A 20,481-nucleotide genomic window follows, 5' to 3' on the forward strand; every position below is an offset into this window, starting at 1 on the left:
GAATGCAGTAAAAAAGTTGGTAGGATCTGTAATTTTTTCCACTCACATTATCTTCTCTTGCTCCCAATAAGGTGGGGGAAGAGGGATTTTTAGTGGGTTATGTCAAGGATTTTTCATAGACATATATAAAACTATGTTATGCAACTTATCCCAGCAAAATCTGAGCAGAGAAAATATACATGTATGCTACAAATTGGGTAAAGATCATTAGGTTCCAGAAATTTTTTTAGCTATATCTTCAATATCTAAAGTCCATTATGATGTTAACCAAGACTGAGAAGCGATTTTACAGTCACGTATCAAAATCTAGACAATTCCTATCTCTCCTACCAAACTTGGTCAGAAACATATGAATGAAAATTTCGAAGGTCAGCCAATCTGAGTCATTTTTGTGAACAAATGATAATTTATTTTAAATATTGGAAGTATTTTGTCAGCCTCAAATAATTTAGAAATCACTCAGATTTTACTCTAACTTCCTAAAAAATTAACACTCACCCACTGAAGAGACACCCCCCACACATACATACACCCTTCCACAGGGACCAAGCATGGACATTTTTAAGATCCAATGGAGAATATTAAGGGATAACAAAAAAGTTTAGTTTAGACTAAGGGTCTCAAACTCAGTTGGCCTTAGGGCCAGTGCCAGTCCTCAAATCCTCCCAGTAGACCAATAATGTCACTGAAGATGGTGTTCAGAAAATAAAATGTTTATACTGTATTTTTTTTCCAAATTTCTTAAAGATAATAAAACTGTCATACAACTTTATACAATTCTTCACTTGCCAGACATCTGGCAATGCTTCATTTCTGTCAGTTTGTTGATGTTTGGCCTCAGTGACTGAGCAGTTGAAACCTTCAGGATTGCAGCAAGGTGTGCATCAGATAGTTGTGTTCGGTATTTTGACTTGTTTATATTCATTGTGAAAAAAAGTGATGCTGCCTCATGGCTGACTCTGCCCAGCAACTAATGATGCTTCCTCCATGGCTGCCTGGCAACTAGTGATGATATCTCTGTCCCTCTCCCCCAGCCAATGGGAGCTGCAGGGGGTGGTGCCTGCAGCAAACATTGCAGGCAGCAAGTCTGCATGCATCTCTCCTCTGCAGGCACAGTGGAGAGGTTCTCAGGCTGCAGCTGGCCCACGGGCTGGGACTTTGAGACCCCTGGTTTAGACTGTTTTGCAACCTGACGTATAGTGCCTATTATCAAGCAAACAATGAAATACTGCCACATACAGTCCTCCCAGAGAGTAATTTAGCAGCTTATGTGGAATGCCACATCTAACATATTTGCAAGTTGAGTAACACGTCAGGGAGAACAGCTCAAATTTTTCTGTTGTAGTAATGCACATTCTGAGTTAAAAGTAGTCCCAATGTTGGTTAACAGGCAAGCTGGAGTTAAAGCCCTATTCAAATATTATAGCTTTTTAATTTTTTTTTTAAATCTCATTATAGTCTTAACACCTTTTAAGGCTATATTTTCCTGAACGTGAAAATAACTTCTCATTTTTTTTAGTAATTATATTGATACTAATTTTAAAGAGAGATACGTTAACAGGTTAAGAATTATTCTTTAAAACTAAATTCTCTACTAATATTTTTTGAAGCAAATTCACTTATTAACCCTGAAAGAGCCTTTAATATCTAATTCACTTTTCACAATTTATGTTGAATACTTTTTGTAACTCAGTTGCCTTAGAAAATTAAAATGGAATAGTCAGTTTCCCTTTTGAGTATAGGCTGTTTCCAATCAATTTTACATTTGACTTCTCATGTATTAGCACAGTGCTGCAATGTCTGGGTTGCAAACACTGGAGAGGAATCGTAATTTGTTTTTGTTTTTTTTTAATTTATTAGATTTTATTATTTTATGCAAGCATTTTTATGGGACTTGGCCTTTAAAAAAGTTTATTTTTACAATAGGCTAAAGTTTGAGCTAAATTTGATATGAGAGTGTATCTCTAATGACAGTCAGATTTTATTTTAAATGTATTACTTGCACTGCAGATGACTACAGACATCATCACACTTTTACAAGCAAATAGATTAGTTGTCTATGGTCTGAGACAAATAGATATTTCAAGTCCGGTAGATATCTGAAAATACAAAAACAACAGCCTGCTCCTACTTGCCTACATATATCCACATAAATAGTGATCAACATTGGGCTACACCTCATATTTTGCTACTCTAAGCAGGCTGTTTCTAAAGTTAGTTTTATATAACTAAGACAACCTGCATCTTAATTGGAAATCACAAAAAACACACCACACCAGTACAGCCTTAATGAACATGAGCAATAATAACTGAGCGTATGTCTACATCTACAATTTTGCAGCACTGGTTGTTACAGCTGTATTAGTACAGCTGTATAGGGCCAGCGCTGCAGAGTGCTCACACTTACAGCAACCAGCGCTGCAAGTGGCTGTAGATGTGGCCACACTGCAGCGCTGTTGGGCGGCTTCAAGGGGGGTTAGGGGAACGCGAGAGCAAACCGCGGGGAAGCAGGTCTCCTTCCCCGCGGTTTGCTCCAGTGTTCCCCGAACACCCCTCCCCCCAAGCAGGTCTCCTTCCCCGCGGTGTGCTGTCGCGTTCCCCGAACCCCCGTGCAAGCAGGTCTCCTTCCCAGCGGTTTGCTCCGGTGTTCCCCGAACCCCCCTGCAAGTAGGTCTCCTTCCCAGCGGTTTGCTCCGGTGTTCCCCGAACCCCCGTGCAAGCAGGTCTCCTTCCCTGCGGTTTGCTCCGGTGTTTTTTGACCCCCCCTGCAAGCAGGTCTCCTTCCCAGCGGTTTGCTCTGGTGTTTTTTGAACCCCCGTGCAAGCAGATCTCCCTCCCCGCGGTGTGCTGTCGCGTTCCCCGAACCCCCGTGCAAGCAGGTCTCCTTCCCCGCGGTGTGCTGTCGCGTTCCCCGAACCCCCCTGCAAACCGCGGGGAAGGAGATCTGCTTGCACGGAGGTTAGGGGAACGCGAGAGCAAACCGCGGGGAAGGAGACCTGCTTCCCCGCGGTTTGCTCTCGCGTTCCCCGAACCCCCCTGCAAACCGCGGGGAAGGAGACCTGCTTGATTACCAGAGAGGCTTCCTCTGGTATGCTGGGATACCTGTTTATTCCACGGAGGTCAAGAAAAACGCTGGTGAGTGTTTACACCTGATGACCAGCGCTGGATCACCAGCGCTGGATCCTCTACACCCGAGTTTCAACGGGTGTACGGCCAGCGCTGCAAACAGGGAGTTGCAGCGCTGGTGATGCCCTGCAGATGTGTACACCTCCTAAGTTGCAGCGCTATAACTCCCTCACCAGCGCTGCAACTTTGTGGTGTAGACAAGGCCTGAGTAGTCAAAGACACAAAGGGGACCTGGGCACCCACAGACTTTCCTAGAAGACCAGAGGACATCCAGTCTTCATAGATCGCAAGCTCTTCAGGGTAGGCACCTTGTCTTCCTGCATGTGTAGGCAGTGCATCAGATATTGCGGACACTACCAGAATACAAAATAAATAATGTTCAGAGACCTTCTTTCCTCTGGACAGTTAGAATACAGATTAATATAATCACTCATTGACTTGCAGTGTGAGCTTGCAGTCAAAGCTGTATATAGCCCTACTCAATCTGCCTTGATACCACTAATAGAATCATAGAATATCAGGGTTGGAAGGGACCTCAGGAGGTCATCTAGTGCAACTCCCTGCTCAAAGCAGGACCAACACCAACTAAATCATCCCAGACAGGGTTTTGTCAAGCCTGACCTTATAAACCTCTAAGGAAGGAGATTCCACCACCTCCCTAGGTAACCCATTCCAGTGCTTCGCCACCCTTCTAATGAAAAAGTTTTTCCTAATATCCAGCCTAAATCTCCTCCACTGCAACTTGAGGCCATTACTGCTTGTTCTGTCATCTGCTATCACTGAGAACAGTCTAGATTCATTCTCTTTGGAACCCCCTTTCAGGTAGTGGAAAGCACGTATCATGCTTCTCTTCTGCAGACTAAATAAGCCCAGTTCCCTCAGCCTCTCCTCATAAGTCATGTGCTCCAGACCCCTAATCATTTTTGTTGCCCTCCCCTGGACTCTTTCCAATTTTTCCACATCCTTCTTGTAGTGGAGGGGGGGGGGCCCAAAACTGGACACAGTACTCCAGATGAGGCCTCACCAATGTCGAATAGAGGGGAATGATCAAGTCCCTTGATCTGCTGGCAATGATCCTACTTGTACAGCCCAAAATGCTGTTAACCTTCTTGGCAACAAGGGCACACTGTTGACTCATATCCAGCTTCTCATCCGCTGTAACCTCTAGGCCCTTTTCTGCAGAACTGCTGCCTAGCCATTCGGTCCCTAATCTGTAAGAGTGAATGGGATTCTTCCGTTCTAAGTGCAGAACTCTGCACTTGTCCTTGTTGAATCTCATCAGATTTCTTTTGGCCCAATCCTCCAATTTGTCTAGGTCCCTTTGTATCCTATCCCTACTCTCCAGCGTATCTCCAGTTCCTCTCAGTTTAGTGTCATCTGCAAACTCGCTGAGGGTGCAGTCCACACCATCCTCTAGATCATTAATGAAGATATTGAACAAAACCAGGACTGAACACATAACCAGGCACTCCACTTGATACCGGCTGCCAACTAGACCTGGAGCCATTGATCACTACCCGACAATCTAGCCAGCTTTCTATCCACCTTTAAGTCCATTTATCCAGCCCACACTTCTTTAACTTGCCGGCAAGAATACTGTGGGAGACCATATCAAAAGCTTTGCTAAAGTCAAGGAATAACACGTCCACTACTTTCCCCTTATCCACAGAGCCACTTATCTCCTCATAGAAGGAAACTGGGTTAGTCAGGCATGACTTGCCCTTGGTGAATCCATGCTGACTGTTCCTGATCACTTTCTTCTCCTCTAAGTGCTTCAGAATTGATTCCTTGAGGACCTGCTCCATGATTTTTCCAGGCATTGAGCTGAGGCTGACTGGCCTGTAGTTCCCTGGATCCTCCTCCTTCCCTTTTATAAAGATGGGCACTACATTAGCCTTTTTCCAGTCATTCGGGACCTTCCCTGATCGCCATACGTTTTCAAAGATAATGACCAATGGCTTTGCAATCACATCCACCAACTCCTTTAGCACCCTCGGATGCAGCGCATCCGGCCCCATGGACTTGTGCTCGTCCAGCTTTTCTAAATAGTCCTGAACCACTTCTTTCTCCACAGAGGGAGAGTCACCTCCTCTCCATGCTTTGCTGCCCAGTGCAGCAGTCTGGGAGCTGACCTTGCTCGTGAAGACAGAGGCAAAAAAAGCATTGGGTAAATTAGCTTTTTCCACATCCTCTGTCACTAGGTTGCCTCCCTCATTCAGTAAAGGGCCCACACTTTCCTTGACTTTCTTCTTGTTGCTAATATACTTGAAGAAACCTTTCTTGTTACTCTTAACATCTCTTGTTAGCTGCAACTCCAACTGTAATTTGGCCTTCCTGATTTCACTCCTGCATGCCTGAGCAATATTTTCATATTCCTCCCTGGTCATTTGTCTAAGCTTCCACTTCTTGTAAGCTTCTTTTTTGTGTTTAAGATCAGCAAGGATTTCACTGTTAAGCCAAGCTGGTTGCCTGCCATATTTACTATTCTTTCCACATATCTAATGCGTTTGCCAATCCATCCCCATGAGCTGAGGTGCTGAAGGCTGTCCAAGCAATTGAAAAACAGCAAATTTGTTCCTAATGCCATTCCAGCTGAAGTTTTCAAACATGGAAGAAATCTTCACATTGACAAACTTCACACATATCTAGCCTCAAGAAATCATACCATGACAACTGAAAAATGCCAACATTGTCATATCTATAAGCGCAAAGGCTTAAAGAGCAACTGTGATAACTATCATGGCATCTCCTTGCTCTCCATAGCGAGTAAGATTCTTGCATGAATCCTCTTTAACTAGCTCCTGGACCAAATTACCGATAAAATTCTATCTGAGTCACAGTGTAACTTTCATGTTCAGTAGTACTATTGACATGATTTGCATAATCCAACAATTACAGGAAAAATCTTTCAAACAGTATCAACCTTTGCACATTGTGTTTCTTGATCTAACCAAAGCTTTCAATATGGTCAAATACACAGTCCTCTGGCAACTGCTCTCTAAATCTGGATGTCCAGATAAAATTTTATGATCATTTGGCAATGTCACAAGCCACATTTAGAAGAGTTAATGTTGATAGTGATCTAACAAACCCATTTCCAATCACAAATGGGGCAAAGCAAGGATGTATCCTTGCTCCTAGTTTTTTGGTTTATTCTTCACTGTAATGCTAGAGGAACTCTCCAAGACTCTTCAAATGGAGTCTTTATCTACTTTCACACTGGCAAACTCTTTAATCTCTATCGTCTACATGTGAATACCAAGGTGAGAGAAGCATTGATCCAGAAACTACTCTACCCCAATAACTGACTTCGTAGCACATTCTGAAGCAGCACTACAAGACCTTACAAGCTGCTTTGCTGTGGCAGCTCAGAACTCTGGCCTTACCATCACTCAAATAAAAACTATGTACTAGCCAGCTCCTCAACGACCTTGTCAAGATCCACATACAAGTCTGGAAGGTACCATGCTCCAAGTCGTCAGACAGTTTAGTAATCTCAGCAGCATGTTAATCATTGATATGACGATCAATCACAAAGTGGATACACAAATACAGAAAGCCAGTGCCGCAATATGGTTTCCTTTGTCACTGAATCAGAAAGCAACATGGAATCTCTGTAAAAAAGACAAAAATCTTAACGTATAATGCTGTTGTCCTAATGACACTGCTCTACGGGATGAAACATGGATCTGTTATTAATGGCACATTAAAAATTTTGACAGTTTCCATTTACAACACTTATGATGACTGCTGGGCATCAAATGGTAGGACCAGCTGTCCAACAGGGAAGTCTTGGCAAAAGATAGTTTGGTTGGTACTGAGGCTCATTTGATTTGCACCCAACTCAGATGAAATAGTCATGTAATTTGTATGCCTGAGAATCATCTAGCAAAACAAATTTTACATTCTGAATTATGCTCCAGCAACCGTAACTATGAAGAGCAGATGAAACACTTCAAAGATACTTAGTCAAAATCTGCACAAGATGAATATTTCTGATTCGACCGTTGATAAACTGGCATCTGACCACATCAGATGGCACCACACTGTGTGAGTGTCCACAATGTTGAGGAGAACCACTTGGTGCAGCTAGAAGCATAGGGCCAGGCATGGAAACAACGTGCAACTCAATTAACCCTGGCAACCAAATGGTTCTGTGGTCAGTCCAGCAAATGTTGTTCTTCCCAAATTGGTTTACTGAGCCGTGCAAAGCCCCATTAGTACAAACTGATTGTTGATGTCACCCTTGAAATTGGGGTGACCAGTATTATTAAGTAGGCAGTGCCTCACACACTGCAGGGACTACCAGAATGCAAATAAATTAATAATGTTCAGAGATCCTTCTGTCCTCTGGACAGTTAGAATTCAGCTTCACATAATCACTCATTGACTTGCAGTGGGAATTGGGTACCTAAGTCCCCTTAGACGATTGCTAGTTTGTCACTCAGGACAGGTCACAAACACAGAAGTGTTTATAAAAGACTAGGGAGTAAACTACTATTCTGGCTCTCTCATTTTAAGAATTAAGAACATAAGATTGGACATACGAGGTCAGACCAATGGTCCATTTAGCTCAGAATGCTGCCTAGCAGATGGTGTGATATGCTTCATGGGAATGAACAGAATAGGGCAATTATCGAGTGATCCATCTCCTGATCATCCAGTCCTACCTTCTGGCAGTCAGAGGTTTAGGGACACACAGAGCATGGGGTTGGCTAATAGCCTTTGGGGGGATCTACTCTTCAGGGACTAATCTAATTCTTTTTCGACCCCAGTTATACTTTTGACCTTTGCAAAATCCCTTGGCAATGAGTTCCACAGGTTGACTGTGTGTGTTGTATGAAGCAGTACTTCCTTATATATGTTTTAAGCTTGCTGCCTACTAACTTCATTGGGTGACCCAGTTTCTCACTCCATGCCATCGTGATTGTATAGACCTCTATCATATCACCCTTTAGTTGACTCTTTTCTGAGCTGAACAGTCCCACTCATTTTAATCTCTCCTCACATGGAAGCTGTTCCATACCACTAATAACATTTGTTGCCTTTCATTGTACCTTTTCCAATTCAAATATATCTTTTTTGAGATGGGGCAACCAGAACTGCATGCAGTATTCAAGGTATGGGCATATCTCAGATTTACATAGTGACATATAATAAGACAGAAAATATCACTCTCTTACGTAATGGTTCCTAGCACTGTTTACTCAATGTTCAGCAAGAGTCTAAAAAGCTGATTTTTCAGAGAACTGTTCACAATGACTCCAAGGTCTCATTCTTGAATAGCAACAGCTAGTTTAGATCCCATCATTTTGTATGTATAGTTGAGATTATGTTTTCCAGAGTGCATTACTTTGCATTTATCAACACTTACTTTCATCTGCTATTTTGTTGCGTAGTCACCCAGTTTTCTGAGATCCTTTTTTTACTCTTCGCAATCAGCTTTGGATTTCATAAGAAATTCTGTATCGGCTGCGATCTCTGCCACCTCACTATTTACCCCCTTTTGCAGATCATTTATGAATATGCTGAACAGCACTGGTCCCAACACAGGTCCTGGGGAAACCCCAAAATTTATCTCTCCCCATTCTAAAAAAATGACCATTTATTCCTAACCTTTGTTTTCTATGTTTTAACCAGTTACTAATCCATGATCCCTCTTATCCCATGACTGCTCCCTCTGTTTAAGAGACTTTGTCAGACGCTTTCTGAAAATCCAAGTACACTATAAAACTGGATCATCATTGTTCATGTGCTTGTTGAGTCAACTCAAATAATTCTAATAGATTGGTGAGGCATTATTTCCTCTTGTCCAACATATCATGTTCATCTACATGTCTAATAATCCTGTTCTTTACTATAGTTTCAACCAATTTGCCTGGTAGTGAAGTTGGCTTGCCAGGCTATAATTGCTAGAATCGCCTTTGGAGGCTTTTTAAAAAAAAAATTGGCATTACATTTAGCTATCTGCCAGTCATCTGTATAGAGGCTGATTTAAGTGATAGAGAAAATTCACTGTGATATGTAACCTACATGTACATGCATGCACACACATATTATATGGAAGACGCATTAATACTCTTCAGCCATGCAGCCTACACCAAGTTGTGCTATAAAACACACCAAAAATACATAGAAATTAAAATGAGAAATGCTAACCATTTCTGCAATGGTTCACGTTCATGGGGGGGACGGGGTTGCGGGGGTGAAGGGGTTGGCAAAAATGTATTCTAAAGAAGTACAAACCATGTATGATCATGTTTTTGTACTGTATGTAATTTGTTGTTGCAATGCTAAATATGGCTAACTGAAACCAGTATTACTGAAAATAGCAGGGTGAAGCCACACTTACTCAGGGACTCCATAATATTTCACACTGAATTTGGTCACACTTATTCCTCTTTCACTTTAAAAGCACAACACAAATATACATGATATTTTCTAATTAAGAGAAGTAATAACAATTATAGTGAACTATTTTTAAAACCAATTCAGCATATAACAGTTTTGGATTAAGTTTATCTGACATGGTATCAACAACAACAGACACTATTCTGAAATGTAGCTAGAATTTATTTTATATTCAAAACATGGCTTCTTTAAATTTATCTGGAAATCACAAACTATATACAGAATTTATGATTGTCATCCTAGTAACCAAGTAAAGTGCTGTTGAGGCGGGAATGCAAATATACAGAAACAAAAGACCTCAAATAATCTTGGCCATTAGTATACGTAACATACGTGCATCAACACTGTGATCACCCAGCACAGCATCTAAGGTTCCTGTTGGAATCATGACTGCTGCTACATATGCAAGTAGTGGCCATAGCAAAAAACAAAAAAACACCTTCTTCCACATTCAGTCACCCGGGATGTTACACACTATGAAAAAGTAGCCATGGTGGTTAAACCACTGCAACTCATTCTATCTGGGGTTGTGGATTAAAAACCAAGACATTTTCAATTTATACAGAATGCAGCAGGCCCCCCCCCTTTTTTTTTTTAAGCAAAAAAGGCTACAAAGTGCACATCACTGGGACACCTAAGCTTCTAATATCAGGTTCAGTTCAAAGTCCTGGTTCTAACCTTCAAGGACCTTGACTGATAAGGGCCTGGTTATCTCAGATTCTGTCTTACCGAGTAAGGAGCAGAACATGCTCAGCTGAGGGACCTTGGAATATCTGACAGCAAAAAATAAGAATGATCCCCAAATGGACCCTTTCCAGGGACAATCTAAATCCTACCTTTTTGCAAAAGCACTCCTCCCAGTAGGAAAGACCAACTCATCCACATTTCTCATTAGAAGAATGGGGGATGGGGGAGAGAATCTAAACAATCAGAGCTCAATCATCAGGGAGTAGTGGTGAATAGTATCCATTATGGAGAAATATAACATGATTCGATTGGTTGTGCTACCTCAGAACTGTGATGAGCATATTAGGAATAGTCAAGATTGTTATTCTGTCTGTGTACTGCTAGTAATGGCTTACAGATTTCTCACTTGCATTTACCAGTTTACAGCAACTGCACATGTATTCAAATCTTCTAAATTCTCCTCCTCTAGGCTTGATGCACCTGAATCAGGACTAAACTCAAGTGCTATAGAAAGGACCAGTTAAGAACCCACTCTAGAATACAAGCAGCACATAATGCAGTGACCTGCCCCAAACTGACTAAGCCCTTAAACTTCTCATTCAAGATTAGAATTCCCACAACTAGCATACAATCTAAGACCAAGCTTATCAGAATAACTGTACATAGTACAAGATGCATAACTTGTCCTGTGTTGTCTTTTTAAAATAAGTTAAATAATCAAAATTAATGTTTTGGTACCTACTGGCTGAAAACTGTCACAACAGGTCACATTATTTATCCTTATTTAGTGCTGAAAGGATTAGCTTATGCTCAACATTTTGAAATACTTTTGAAATCACTGTATGCACTTTGTGAGCAATCTTAATATTTGGTAGGTTATCAGCCTTTTGGGTGCCAAACTCTTTTCTCCACTTCACTGTAATAGTTCACTTGAATAAACAATATACTAGATTTAGTTTCAGATAAGGAATTAAACAACCGGCTAGGAAGAACAAGTTAAAATACACATGGCATTAGGCCAGTCAGTATATACTGGAGGAGATCTGAGAGTTGAGAAAAAGGAAGCATATTAGAGGGAAAAGCAGAAGTTAGTAAAGGAGGCATATAGTAGATGGGTGAGAGGTTAGGGTGATCTGGCTGAAGGAGAAATTGCTTAGGTGTCCCAAAATGTGGCTACACATAAAGGTGCTCCTAGACACAACTACTAAATCTATTGTCTGGACACACTTCCTCTGAAAATGTGTTAAACGTCTCGAAGAGGATCAAACATTCAAGATCATATCCTAGATGCCTTTGTTTGAATGTCAGGGCATCGAAACAAACAAAGCTGCGCTGTTTATTTAGACACGCTTCTGGTCACATGTGTGCTTGTGCACTGCATTTATCCCATTTGGAATATTATGCAATTACGTCTTTAAAGGATGAGGATGGCCTATTTAGGATTAGTATGCTATTTTCATTCATTTCTATTAATCGAATTTTTAAAGCATTTTAGACTTACAAAGTAACTAGCCATCATAGAGGCTTTGCCAACTCTGAAGTTTGAAAACAGCCATTTGAGTTACTTCAAGCACTAAGACATTTTTTTAAACAGAAAAAATTTTTCATTCTCATAACTTTAAGACAGTTTAATACACTATACGATTTCTATGAAAAATTCATCCTTGGACTGAAATCAAGCAGAAGGGATCATTCTAAAATCAGATACTATAACAAGCTATAAAAATAACTTACCAAAAAACAAAAATACTGCAAATACCAAAACAGACCTTTTCCTATAGCAGTTGTTTTCATTAACTGTAGAAAATAAAATCTGTGTACACTTGAGTAACAGAGAAGATCATAAATCTCCTACAGTAATATAATCACAGCACCTTCTTTACCTCCTTTTCTTTAATTAAGATAGTGGGCACAATGTAAATGGTAGTTTATCCCCCCAGAGATGGATGAAGTATCCCTTTCCCAAGAGAAGAACCCTTATGCAGGATGCTGTTTAGTAGAGGAGAAAGAGGCAATTGAAGCAGAGAAATGATGGATAGCAATGACCTTTCTATCTGTAAAACATGGGCATATTTTAGGCTATTTAATTCTCAGAATTGGATTATTATTAATCAATTATTCATGACAATTTGAATCTATGGGAGATGATTTTTGTTTTCTTAAATATCACAAAGCTAAGGTCCTTCTTCAGAACGAGAACGGATATTAAATCCTCACAAGTAAATAGCGCTCAAGTCACTGAAACTCTCCCCCCATCACACACACACATTCTTTTTCCTACATAAAACATACATTAATGATGACTTTTCACTTTCTGTAAGACTTGTGTCTAAAATCTACCTACTTAATCCTTTTGAATGTTGTTTTGACTATAAAAAAAGGACGTTTTCTGTGCCAGTATAGTTCAAGTATTAAACTGCAGAAGCCACTGTAGTTTGGGATCGGTAAAAGAATGTACACCCCATCTCCAACTGGGGGAGAGAAGCACTGCTACAAGGAGTGGTGTTGCATCATAGCCTTTTCCACAGACACTAGTTAAAGCAAATGCGGTTAAACTTAAGCACCTTCTTTAATTTCAGCTTAACAGGGGAAAAAACATACAGAGCCTTTGAAAGGTGTGGTGCACAGCAACAGGCAAGGACAGAATGGGATTAATGGGCTCAGCATATACAGCTATGGGGTGGATGTGAAGGGGCGAGAGTGCTTGTGAAGGTGTCTTTTTTCCTGCCTGGCCCAGGCTATTTTCTGCATACCTGGATAGCGGAATTTCTGTTTCCAGAGCTCTCATGTTCCATCAGGCACCCTTCCCCCACGTATCAAAGAAGGCTTGCAGCAGAAGTAGAGTCTCCATACAGGATGCCTGACTGTACTAGGATGAGGGGGGAAAGAGCTATTTGCTGGTATTTAAACTCACAGCTAAGGAAGAAGGCAAACCCGGTAAGAGGCTGGCTTTAGAACAGCTTCATTAGAGGAATAGTATCCTGAATGCTTGCAGAATCCTGAAATAAGAAGGCCGAGGGTGATTCTCTGTGGAAGGAAAAAGGTTTATAATAGTTTCTGGGATTTTTGAAAGCTATAAAATCCTGGCTGATCAAAAACTTTAGTTGCTGCTAGTGCAGAGAGAATTGTCTTACAACAGGAGCCATACACAGCTACCAAATTGAAGGCTGGAGCAGGCTGATTACAGGAGATTACCATCTGAAGGATGAAGTCCAGAGAAGGGCCTCAAAACCAAACACTTGGTGTGAGAGGGTTGCAATATGGTAATACGGAGTCCTTGGCCTGCCTCAGAACAAGACAATGGTTCTTCCAGGTTCTGAGGCTAGGTTCAAACATTCTGATATCTGCCTAGCTAATTGTACTAGAAGAACTATAGCTATGTTTTGACCTACTGGGCAATGTGTTGCAGATGCAAATACTAACTATTGGGTGACTAACTACTTGATAAGCACCACATACTTGTGAGAACACACAACATGTGCGTGCAAAAAATGCACTCACAACAGAAATGGTGGGCTGATACTCTCTTCCAGACCACTCATGCTTGGATGCTTTCCTTCCCGCTACTGTTTGTATGTTTGTCTTCACAGAGACATTGAGCTTCTTCTGCAAGCTCTTTGGACCGGACCCTTTGGCCTCCTGCACACATGGGCAGTACCTAGCACACTATTGGCAGTATGGAATGCAAAAACAAACAAACAAGGTTGGGCTCCTTCCTTCCTCCAGGCAATTAAAGAATTCACACTAATCTCTCACTGCCTCTAATGATTACCAGTTAGATTAATTTGTATTATTCTCTTCCAGTGAGAATGAAACTGAAGAAACTAAAGAAAGAAAAAAAGTATGTCACAGCATACATTTCATAACCTTTCAGTGTTAGATAGCTAACTTCACACATAAGTGTTAATAGATTATGTAGCCAGAAGTGACCACTGTGATCATCTAGTTTGACATCCTGTACTACACAGGCCATAAAACTTCACTGAATTGATTCCTGTTGGAACTACAGCATATCTTTAAGGAAAGCATCCAAGCTTGATTTAAAAATTTCCAGTGATTGAGAATCCACCACAACCTTTGGTAAACTGTTCCTATGGTTAATTACTCTCACTCATAAAAAATATATGCCTTTCTTCTAATGTGAATTTGTCTAGCTTCAATTTTCATCCACTGGATCTTATTATACCTTCATCTGCCAGCTTGAAGAGCCCTCCATTACCAAATTTCTATTTCCCATGTAGGTATTTATAAACTGTGATCACATCACCCTTAACATTATCTTTGTTAAGATATATAGATTGAGCCCCTGGAGTTTCTCACTATAAGGCATATTTTCCAATCCTTTAATCTTTCTCATGGCTTTCCCCTGAACCCTCTCTAATTTATTAACATAACCTTGTGTGGACACCAAAACTGGACACAGTATGCAAGTACTGCCAAATACAGATGTAATAGGACCTCCCAACTCCTACCTAAGATTCTCCCACTCATGAATCCAAGGATTGCAATAACCCTTTTGGCCACAGCAGTGCAGTGGGAACTCATGGTCACCTGATTATCCATCATGACATCCAGGTCCTTTTAAGAGTCACTGCTTTCCACAATATAGTTCATTTTGTAAGTATGCCTACACTACGCCCTGAATGATCATCAACTGGGAGAAAGATGCATGCTGGGGGTAGGCCACTTGTCAGGGGTAGTATGATTGTGTTCATTACTGGTTTCTGAGACTTGGGTTTGAGGATTCTGGGGTGGGGGGGGCGGTCACAGAGGGATGTGTGGGAGTCCAAGCATGTAAAGGTGCAGCAAAACCAGTTAGGCAGCTGGTTTGGGGAACGGGCTGCAAGCTAAGGGATGTGAAGGGATTTGTATGAGACAGTGAGTGGATGAGATATTTCAACTATACATATAATATGATGGGGGCTAATTTAGCTACAACTACTCAGGAAAGAGATCTTGGAGTCATCGTGGATAGTTCTCTGAAGACGGCCACACGTGCAGCGGCAGTTAAAAAAGCAAACAGGATGTTAGGAATCATTCAAAAAGGGATAGAGAATAAGACAGAGAATGTCTTATTGCCCTTATATAAATCCATGGTATGCCCACATCTTGAATATTGCATACAGATGTGGTCTCCTCATCTCAAAAGAGATATACTGGCATTAGAAAAGGTACAGAGAAGGGCAACTAAAATGATTAGGGGTCTGGAACGGGTCCCATATGAGGAGAGATTAAAGAGGCTTGGAAAAGAGGAGACTAAGGGGGGATACGATAGAGGTGTATAAAAATCATGAGTGGTGCGGAGAAATTGAATAAGGAAAAGATATTTACTTGTTTCTATAATATAAGAAATAGGGGCCACCAAATTAAATTAATGGGCAGCAGGTTTAAAACAAATAAAAGGAAGTTCTTGTTCACACAGCGCACAGTCAACCTGTGGAACTTCTTGCCTGAGGAAGTGGCGAAGGCTAGGACTATAACAGGGTTTAAAAGAGAATTAAATAAATTCATGGAGGTTAAGTCCATTAATGGCTATTAGCCAGGATGGGTAAGGAATGGTGTCCCTAGCCTCTGTTTGTCAGAGGGTGGCGATGTATGGCAGAAGAGAGATCACTTGATCATTACCTGTTAGGTTCACTCCCTCTGGGGCACTTGGCATTGGTCACTGTCAATAGACAGGATACCGTGCTGGATGGACCTTTGGTCTGACCTAGTATGGCCATTCTTCTGTTCAGTTTATTAATTCTGCCAGGTAACGTGAATTTACAAATGCAAATGAACAATGATAAAAATAGTGAACTCGTTACACAGAGTCCCTAAAATTCGAATCTATTGTACTATATGTGGATCAGTAAAACTGACGGATGAATTTAGTTACATACAGCAGGATAACAAACATCTGTAAAAAAGAAAAACTTGGAAAATTAACAGATGGAAACATTTATAATATGAAAACTAAAAGGTTCTTATTACAAAAGGAGACACGTATCAACTGTGTGGGTGGACAAAACAATCCATATGGAAAAAGAGAAACTGAATCATTAGGACAGTGGTAAATAGATGGCAAGACTCTTGAACAAAAATTACAATGTGTCCTTTGTTTAAAATTAAATTAAAACACAAAAAGCTAATCATTTGACTAGGCAGTATAATGTAAATTTTCTTATTTAAAATATAACCATATGCCAAAACACTGTTTACTTCTAGTCCCAGACTTATTTTTATATACAATATTTCTTGAATTTACTTGAATACTACAGTATACTTGGCTGAATCATTGTTATGCTTAGCTGAAGTGCTTATTATTCAGATGATAAACAATGTTTTAGACACACAAGGTTCTCTTTATTGTACTTGGTCTGTTATTCAAGCTTCAGTTATCAAGAAGACCAATGTGTAAAACTTCTACAAATAGCACTTGCGGTATGTAATTGAGTCAAATACTGTTCATGCGATGTAAAAGCTACGTCTCTCCTCATGCCCACAACTGATGAACAGTGAGAAAATCTGCTTCAGTATTATGATTTTTACTACTTTTTCTTGGAGGATCACTTTGCTCTGCATTAAGAAAATTAAAGGAGAAAAACAATGGTGAAATAGAAAATGAGCATTCATTATCTCACAACAGTTATTCACACATGCTTCATCATAAGGCAGCACTTTACCGCTATATGAAACTCAAATAGAAAGGATGGGAGTTTTAGAGGTGTTCAACACTGACCTAACTCTGCTGTCACTGAAGTCAATGGTAAAACTGATATTGACTTCAATGGGAGCAATTAGGCCAATGCCAAACCCCTTTTGAAAATCCTAATAAATATTTTGGTGGATGTTTATCCTATTCCAGTCTCATCAATGATGAGATGATCCCTCCCATTACTCAGGCTTTCAATCATGGTGTCATTTTAGACTCCTTACTTCCACGCACTTGCTAATTCCTGCTGCTTCTTACTATACCATATCTAGAAAAAAAAAATCATCCTTCTGTCTCCAATCCAACTGCCAAGAACAGAATTCATGCACTAGTTTTTATATCTTGACTACTGCAACCTTCTGCTATACCATTCTCTCTCCACTGCAGTTCAGTCCATCTAAAATATTGCTACCAAGTGATTTTACTTTCCCAGAACTCTATGCCTTCCTCCCCAACCTCTTTTCTAATCCCACATAAAATTCAAACTACTTCTCTTAACCTACAAGGATCCTCATACCCCTCCTTCTGTGCACAATTCTACTCTCATCTCCTCCACTATACCCATCTCTCTCTTTGCTCACTCTCAACTCTGCATCTTCTTGCCTGTAGCCATTACATTTAGAACATCGCTTTCTTCCTTTCCAAAATCTTTTAACATCCACTTTTTCCAAAGAACTTTTTTCCAGTTATGGTTACCAGCTACTCTGCTTTTCTAAGGCCTCAAACTTAGGTCTACACCTAAAACTTAGGTCGACCTAGCTACATCACTGAAAGACGGAATTATGACGACCTCAGCCCCAATTTTCAGGATACATTGGGCAATGCATAAACACTGATTGATAAGAGAAAATGGAAATAGCCTTACGTTCTTTATTTAAAATAAATTATAGACTGGGGTGCACCTTGTAAAAGCTATCTAGTGTTAATCCCTTACCAATCATGCTTTAAGATATGTTTTACAACATTCTTTTAGTTCTGGGTCTGCCAAGGCTACATTTTGTTATGCAAGACCTTTCTGCAAGTGTGCTACTTTAGGACTTGAAATTTCTTATAAACTTGTAGAATGCTGTTGCTCAGTGTATCTGAATGGAAGCTCTAGCTTTACAGAAAGCTGCGCTGAGCCTAGTTTACTCTGCCACTTAAACATGTGGCTTGATAAACCTACGGTGATAGTACCTAGTAAAGTTGCACACTGCAACTAGTTTGTCTGCTACATAAACTCATCTTGTCATGAACTTATAGGCAAAGTACATCACATCACATAATATTATGTCTTAAAGAGGTAAACTGTACAGGAGTTTCTTATTATACTGTTATGCAGCAACACTCAAATCACCAAAACATCTTGTTTATGTCTTGGTTTCAACCTCTTGCTGATAATGCTGACAGGAATCATTTCAGGGAAGAAATTCTGTTGACATACATTATGGTTGCAACATAATTGATTTGACACACATTTAACTGAGTCAACAGTCAGTACCGCATTACACTAGTAAAGCAAGCCTAAACGACAGCAATTTGTTCTGGAAATACTTACTTCTGATGAGGTCACCATCAGTGCGATTTCCCCAGACGGACTGGTCTTGTATCTCTGGTTGTATGCTTTGGTTATTGGAAGGTGGTGTTATGTCTCTCTCTCCTGCAGCTGTATTCACTTTGTCACATTTTTCTAAATCAAAGAAAAACATATTGTAATTTCAAATCACTGATAACAATACTGTCTACTGTTATTTCCCCCTTTCAAATAATGCAAAATAATGTTAGTTTTCAACTAGTTTTCCCATCATTTTTGCTCATCTAATCAGATTAGTTCTTTAACAAAAGTCTTTCAGTGGGCTTGTAAAAGCAGCAAAGCAAAGCAGCATGCATCTGAGGAAGTGGGTATTCACCCACGAAAGCTCATGCTCCAAAACGTCTGTTAGTCTATAAGGTGCCACAGGATTCTTTGCTGCTTTTAAAGATCCAGACTAACACGGCTACCCCTCTGACACTTTCAGTGGGCTTGCATTTTACATGTTCACATGCAAACATTCCTTAAGAGGACAGTTTAACGGCAAACTGTGTTTTGAGTTTAACAAAATTTATTTACCTTCCAAAACAACATTTTCAGACAAAACCTCTAAATGACATGCAAAATCTGGTATTTTTGCCCATGCAGACATGCATCTCGTGTACAAACTACTTGCTACTTGGGAATTTCATAAAAGCTATAGGAACTGTGTCAAAGGTCTGAGATTCAACATATGACTAAGGACTTTTATTGACTAATAGCCAAAACTGATGGAGACAAAAATCCCATGGTAACAGAACTTTCAGTTGTTGTTTTTTTAAAGATATGAAAAGTCATTGTTGCATTAAAATGAATTCCTAATCAAATTTACAAAATGCTTTTCTTTTTGTAATAAACATACTCCAAACGTAAGGAAGCTTACTTCACAGTGTTGGCCAAGAGACTTTTAAGCCTTCTTTACAAGTACTGTGGAATTCAACATAATATGTTCACATGTAGTTTCCCATATAAAGTTTCTTCCTGCTGACAAGCACTGACCCATATTTTCACTCTCCAAAATAAATGAAAGCTTTCATAAGTATCTACCATAGGCAATTATTTTATTTACAACACGTCACTGACAGATCACCAGTTTAAAAATCTATACTCCATGTTAAAATAGTACATAAAATACTGCACTTGGATTTCAAGTTGAAATAATATTTCAAACTACATAACATTTTTAAATGAGTTTTATAATGTGTGCTATTTAAAGCTATTTTAAAATAAAGTGAACTACCACTTGTTGAATAGTGGGGGGGAAAGGGCATGAAATTCTTAATGTTACCTTTATTAATTTACTGTATCTCTAGCACACAGATAACAATTTAAATCATTTTAAAAGATTTTGCTCTTAAACTAATCAGAAGAACAAAATTAAGAAGATTATCATACCAATCCTAAATTGCTGGAAAACAATTGATGTTCCACTGTGCAGCGGTAACTCTTTTGTATAAGATGTGATGGTGCACAACCCTATTTAGAATCTTGATGTAGTAGATGATATTAAACAACAGTCCTAGTGAAAGAATAACTGTATTTTGGGGCAGTCAAAATTCCAAATTAAATTTTAATCAAGTGAACTAGAATTCTGAGTGTAGAAGCAACCATAAGAGTCAAATTTCCTTAGATGTCACCACACCAGAGCAGTTATCATTCGGTCTTAAGTAGACATCTTCCCAATATCTAAAGTCTGCTATAGTCAGTGAAATAGTTCATAATTCATAACCTTTAATTTTACTTTTCTATTAGTTTTATACTCATTTCCCAACTTCTTTTCATTACTGAGGATTAAACCATACTTGAATTCTCTCATTTTTGTTTCCTCTGTTTGAAAAACTATGACTGTATATACAGTACGCTGCTAGCCAGCACTACTTAATTGGCTATTCTGTGAACCAATCCTGAAATTGTGATAAAACTGTTAACATCAGGAGAATAAAGGTGCAACATTTAAGAAAGGAGTGTGGCAATTAACCATAATATAACTCTTGATTTGAGGATTATCCAAAAA

At 39.7% G+C, this 20,481-nt stretch overlaps 1 protein-coding gene and 1 long non-coding RNA gene across 6 annotated transcripts in view; one reads left to right on the plus strand and one right to left on the minus strand.

The window, feature by feature from the left end:
• The window catches only part of MDFIC (MyoD family inhibitor domain containing), a 79,616-nt gene that overhangs the window by 50,015 nt on the left and 9,120 nt on the right, over window positions 1-20,481 (minus strand). For 4 of the 5 annotated variants that reach the window (XM_050936356.1, XM_050936359.1, XM_050936361.1 and 1 more), the window contains exon 3: window positions 18,456-18,587. In XM_050936356.1, coding sequence (XP_050792313.1) covers window positions 18,456-18,587 — 132 coding nt within the window. Of the gene's footprint in view, window positions 1-3,971; window positions 6,741-18,455; window positions 18,588-20,481 lie in introns of those variants that run through there. The other variant, XM_050936355.1, reaches the window with a different exon arrangement.
• On the plus strand, window positions 2,441-3,340 carry LOC127042915 (uncharacterized). Its single transcript, XR_007772102.1, has 3 exons — window positions 2,441-2,511; window positions 2,568-2,723; window positions 2,880-3,340. It is a non-coding gene; the product is annotated as an uncharacterized LOC127042915 (long non-coding RNA).

The sequence above is a fragment of the Gopherus flavomarginatus genome, chromosome 1 (assembly GCF_025201925.1).
Source record: "Gopherus flavomarginatus isolate rGopFla2 chromosome 1, rGopFla2.mat.asm, whole genome shotgun sequence".
In the NCBI taxonomy this organism is placed as follows: domain Eukaryota; kingdom Metazoa; phylum Chordata; order Testudines; family Testudinidae; genus Gopherus; species Gopherus flavomarginatus.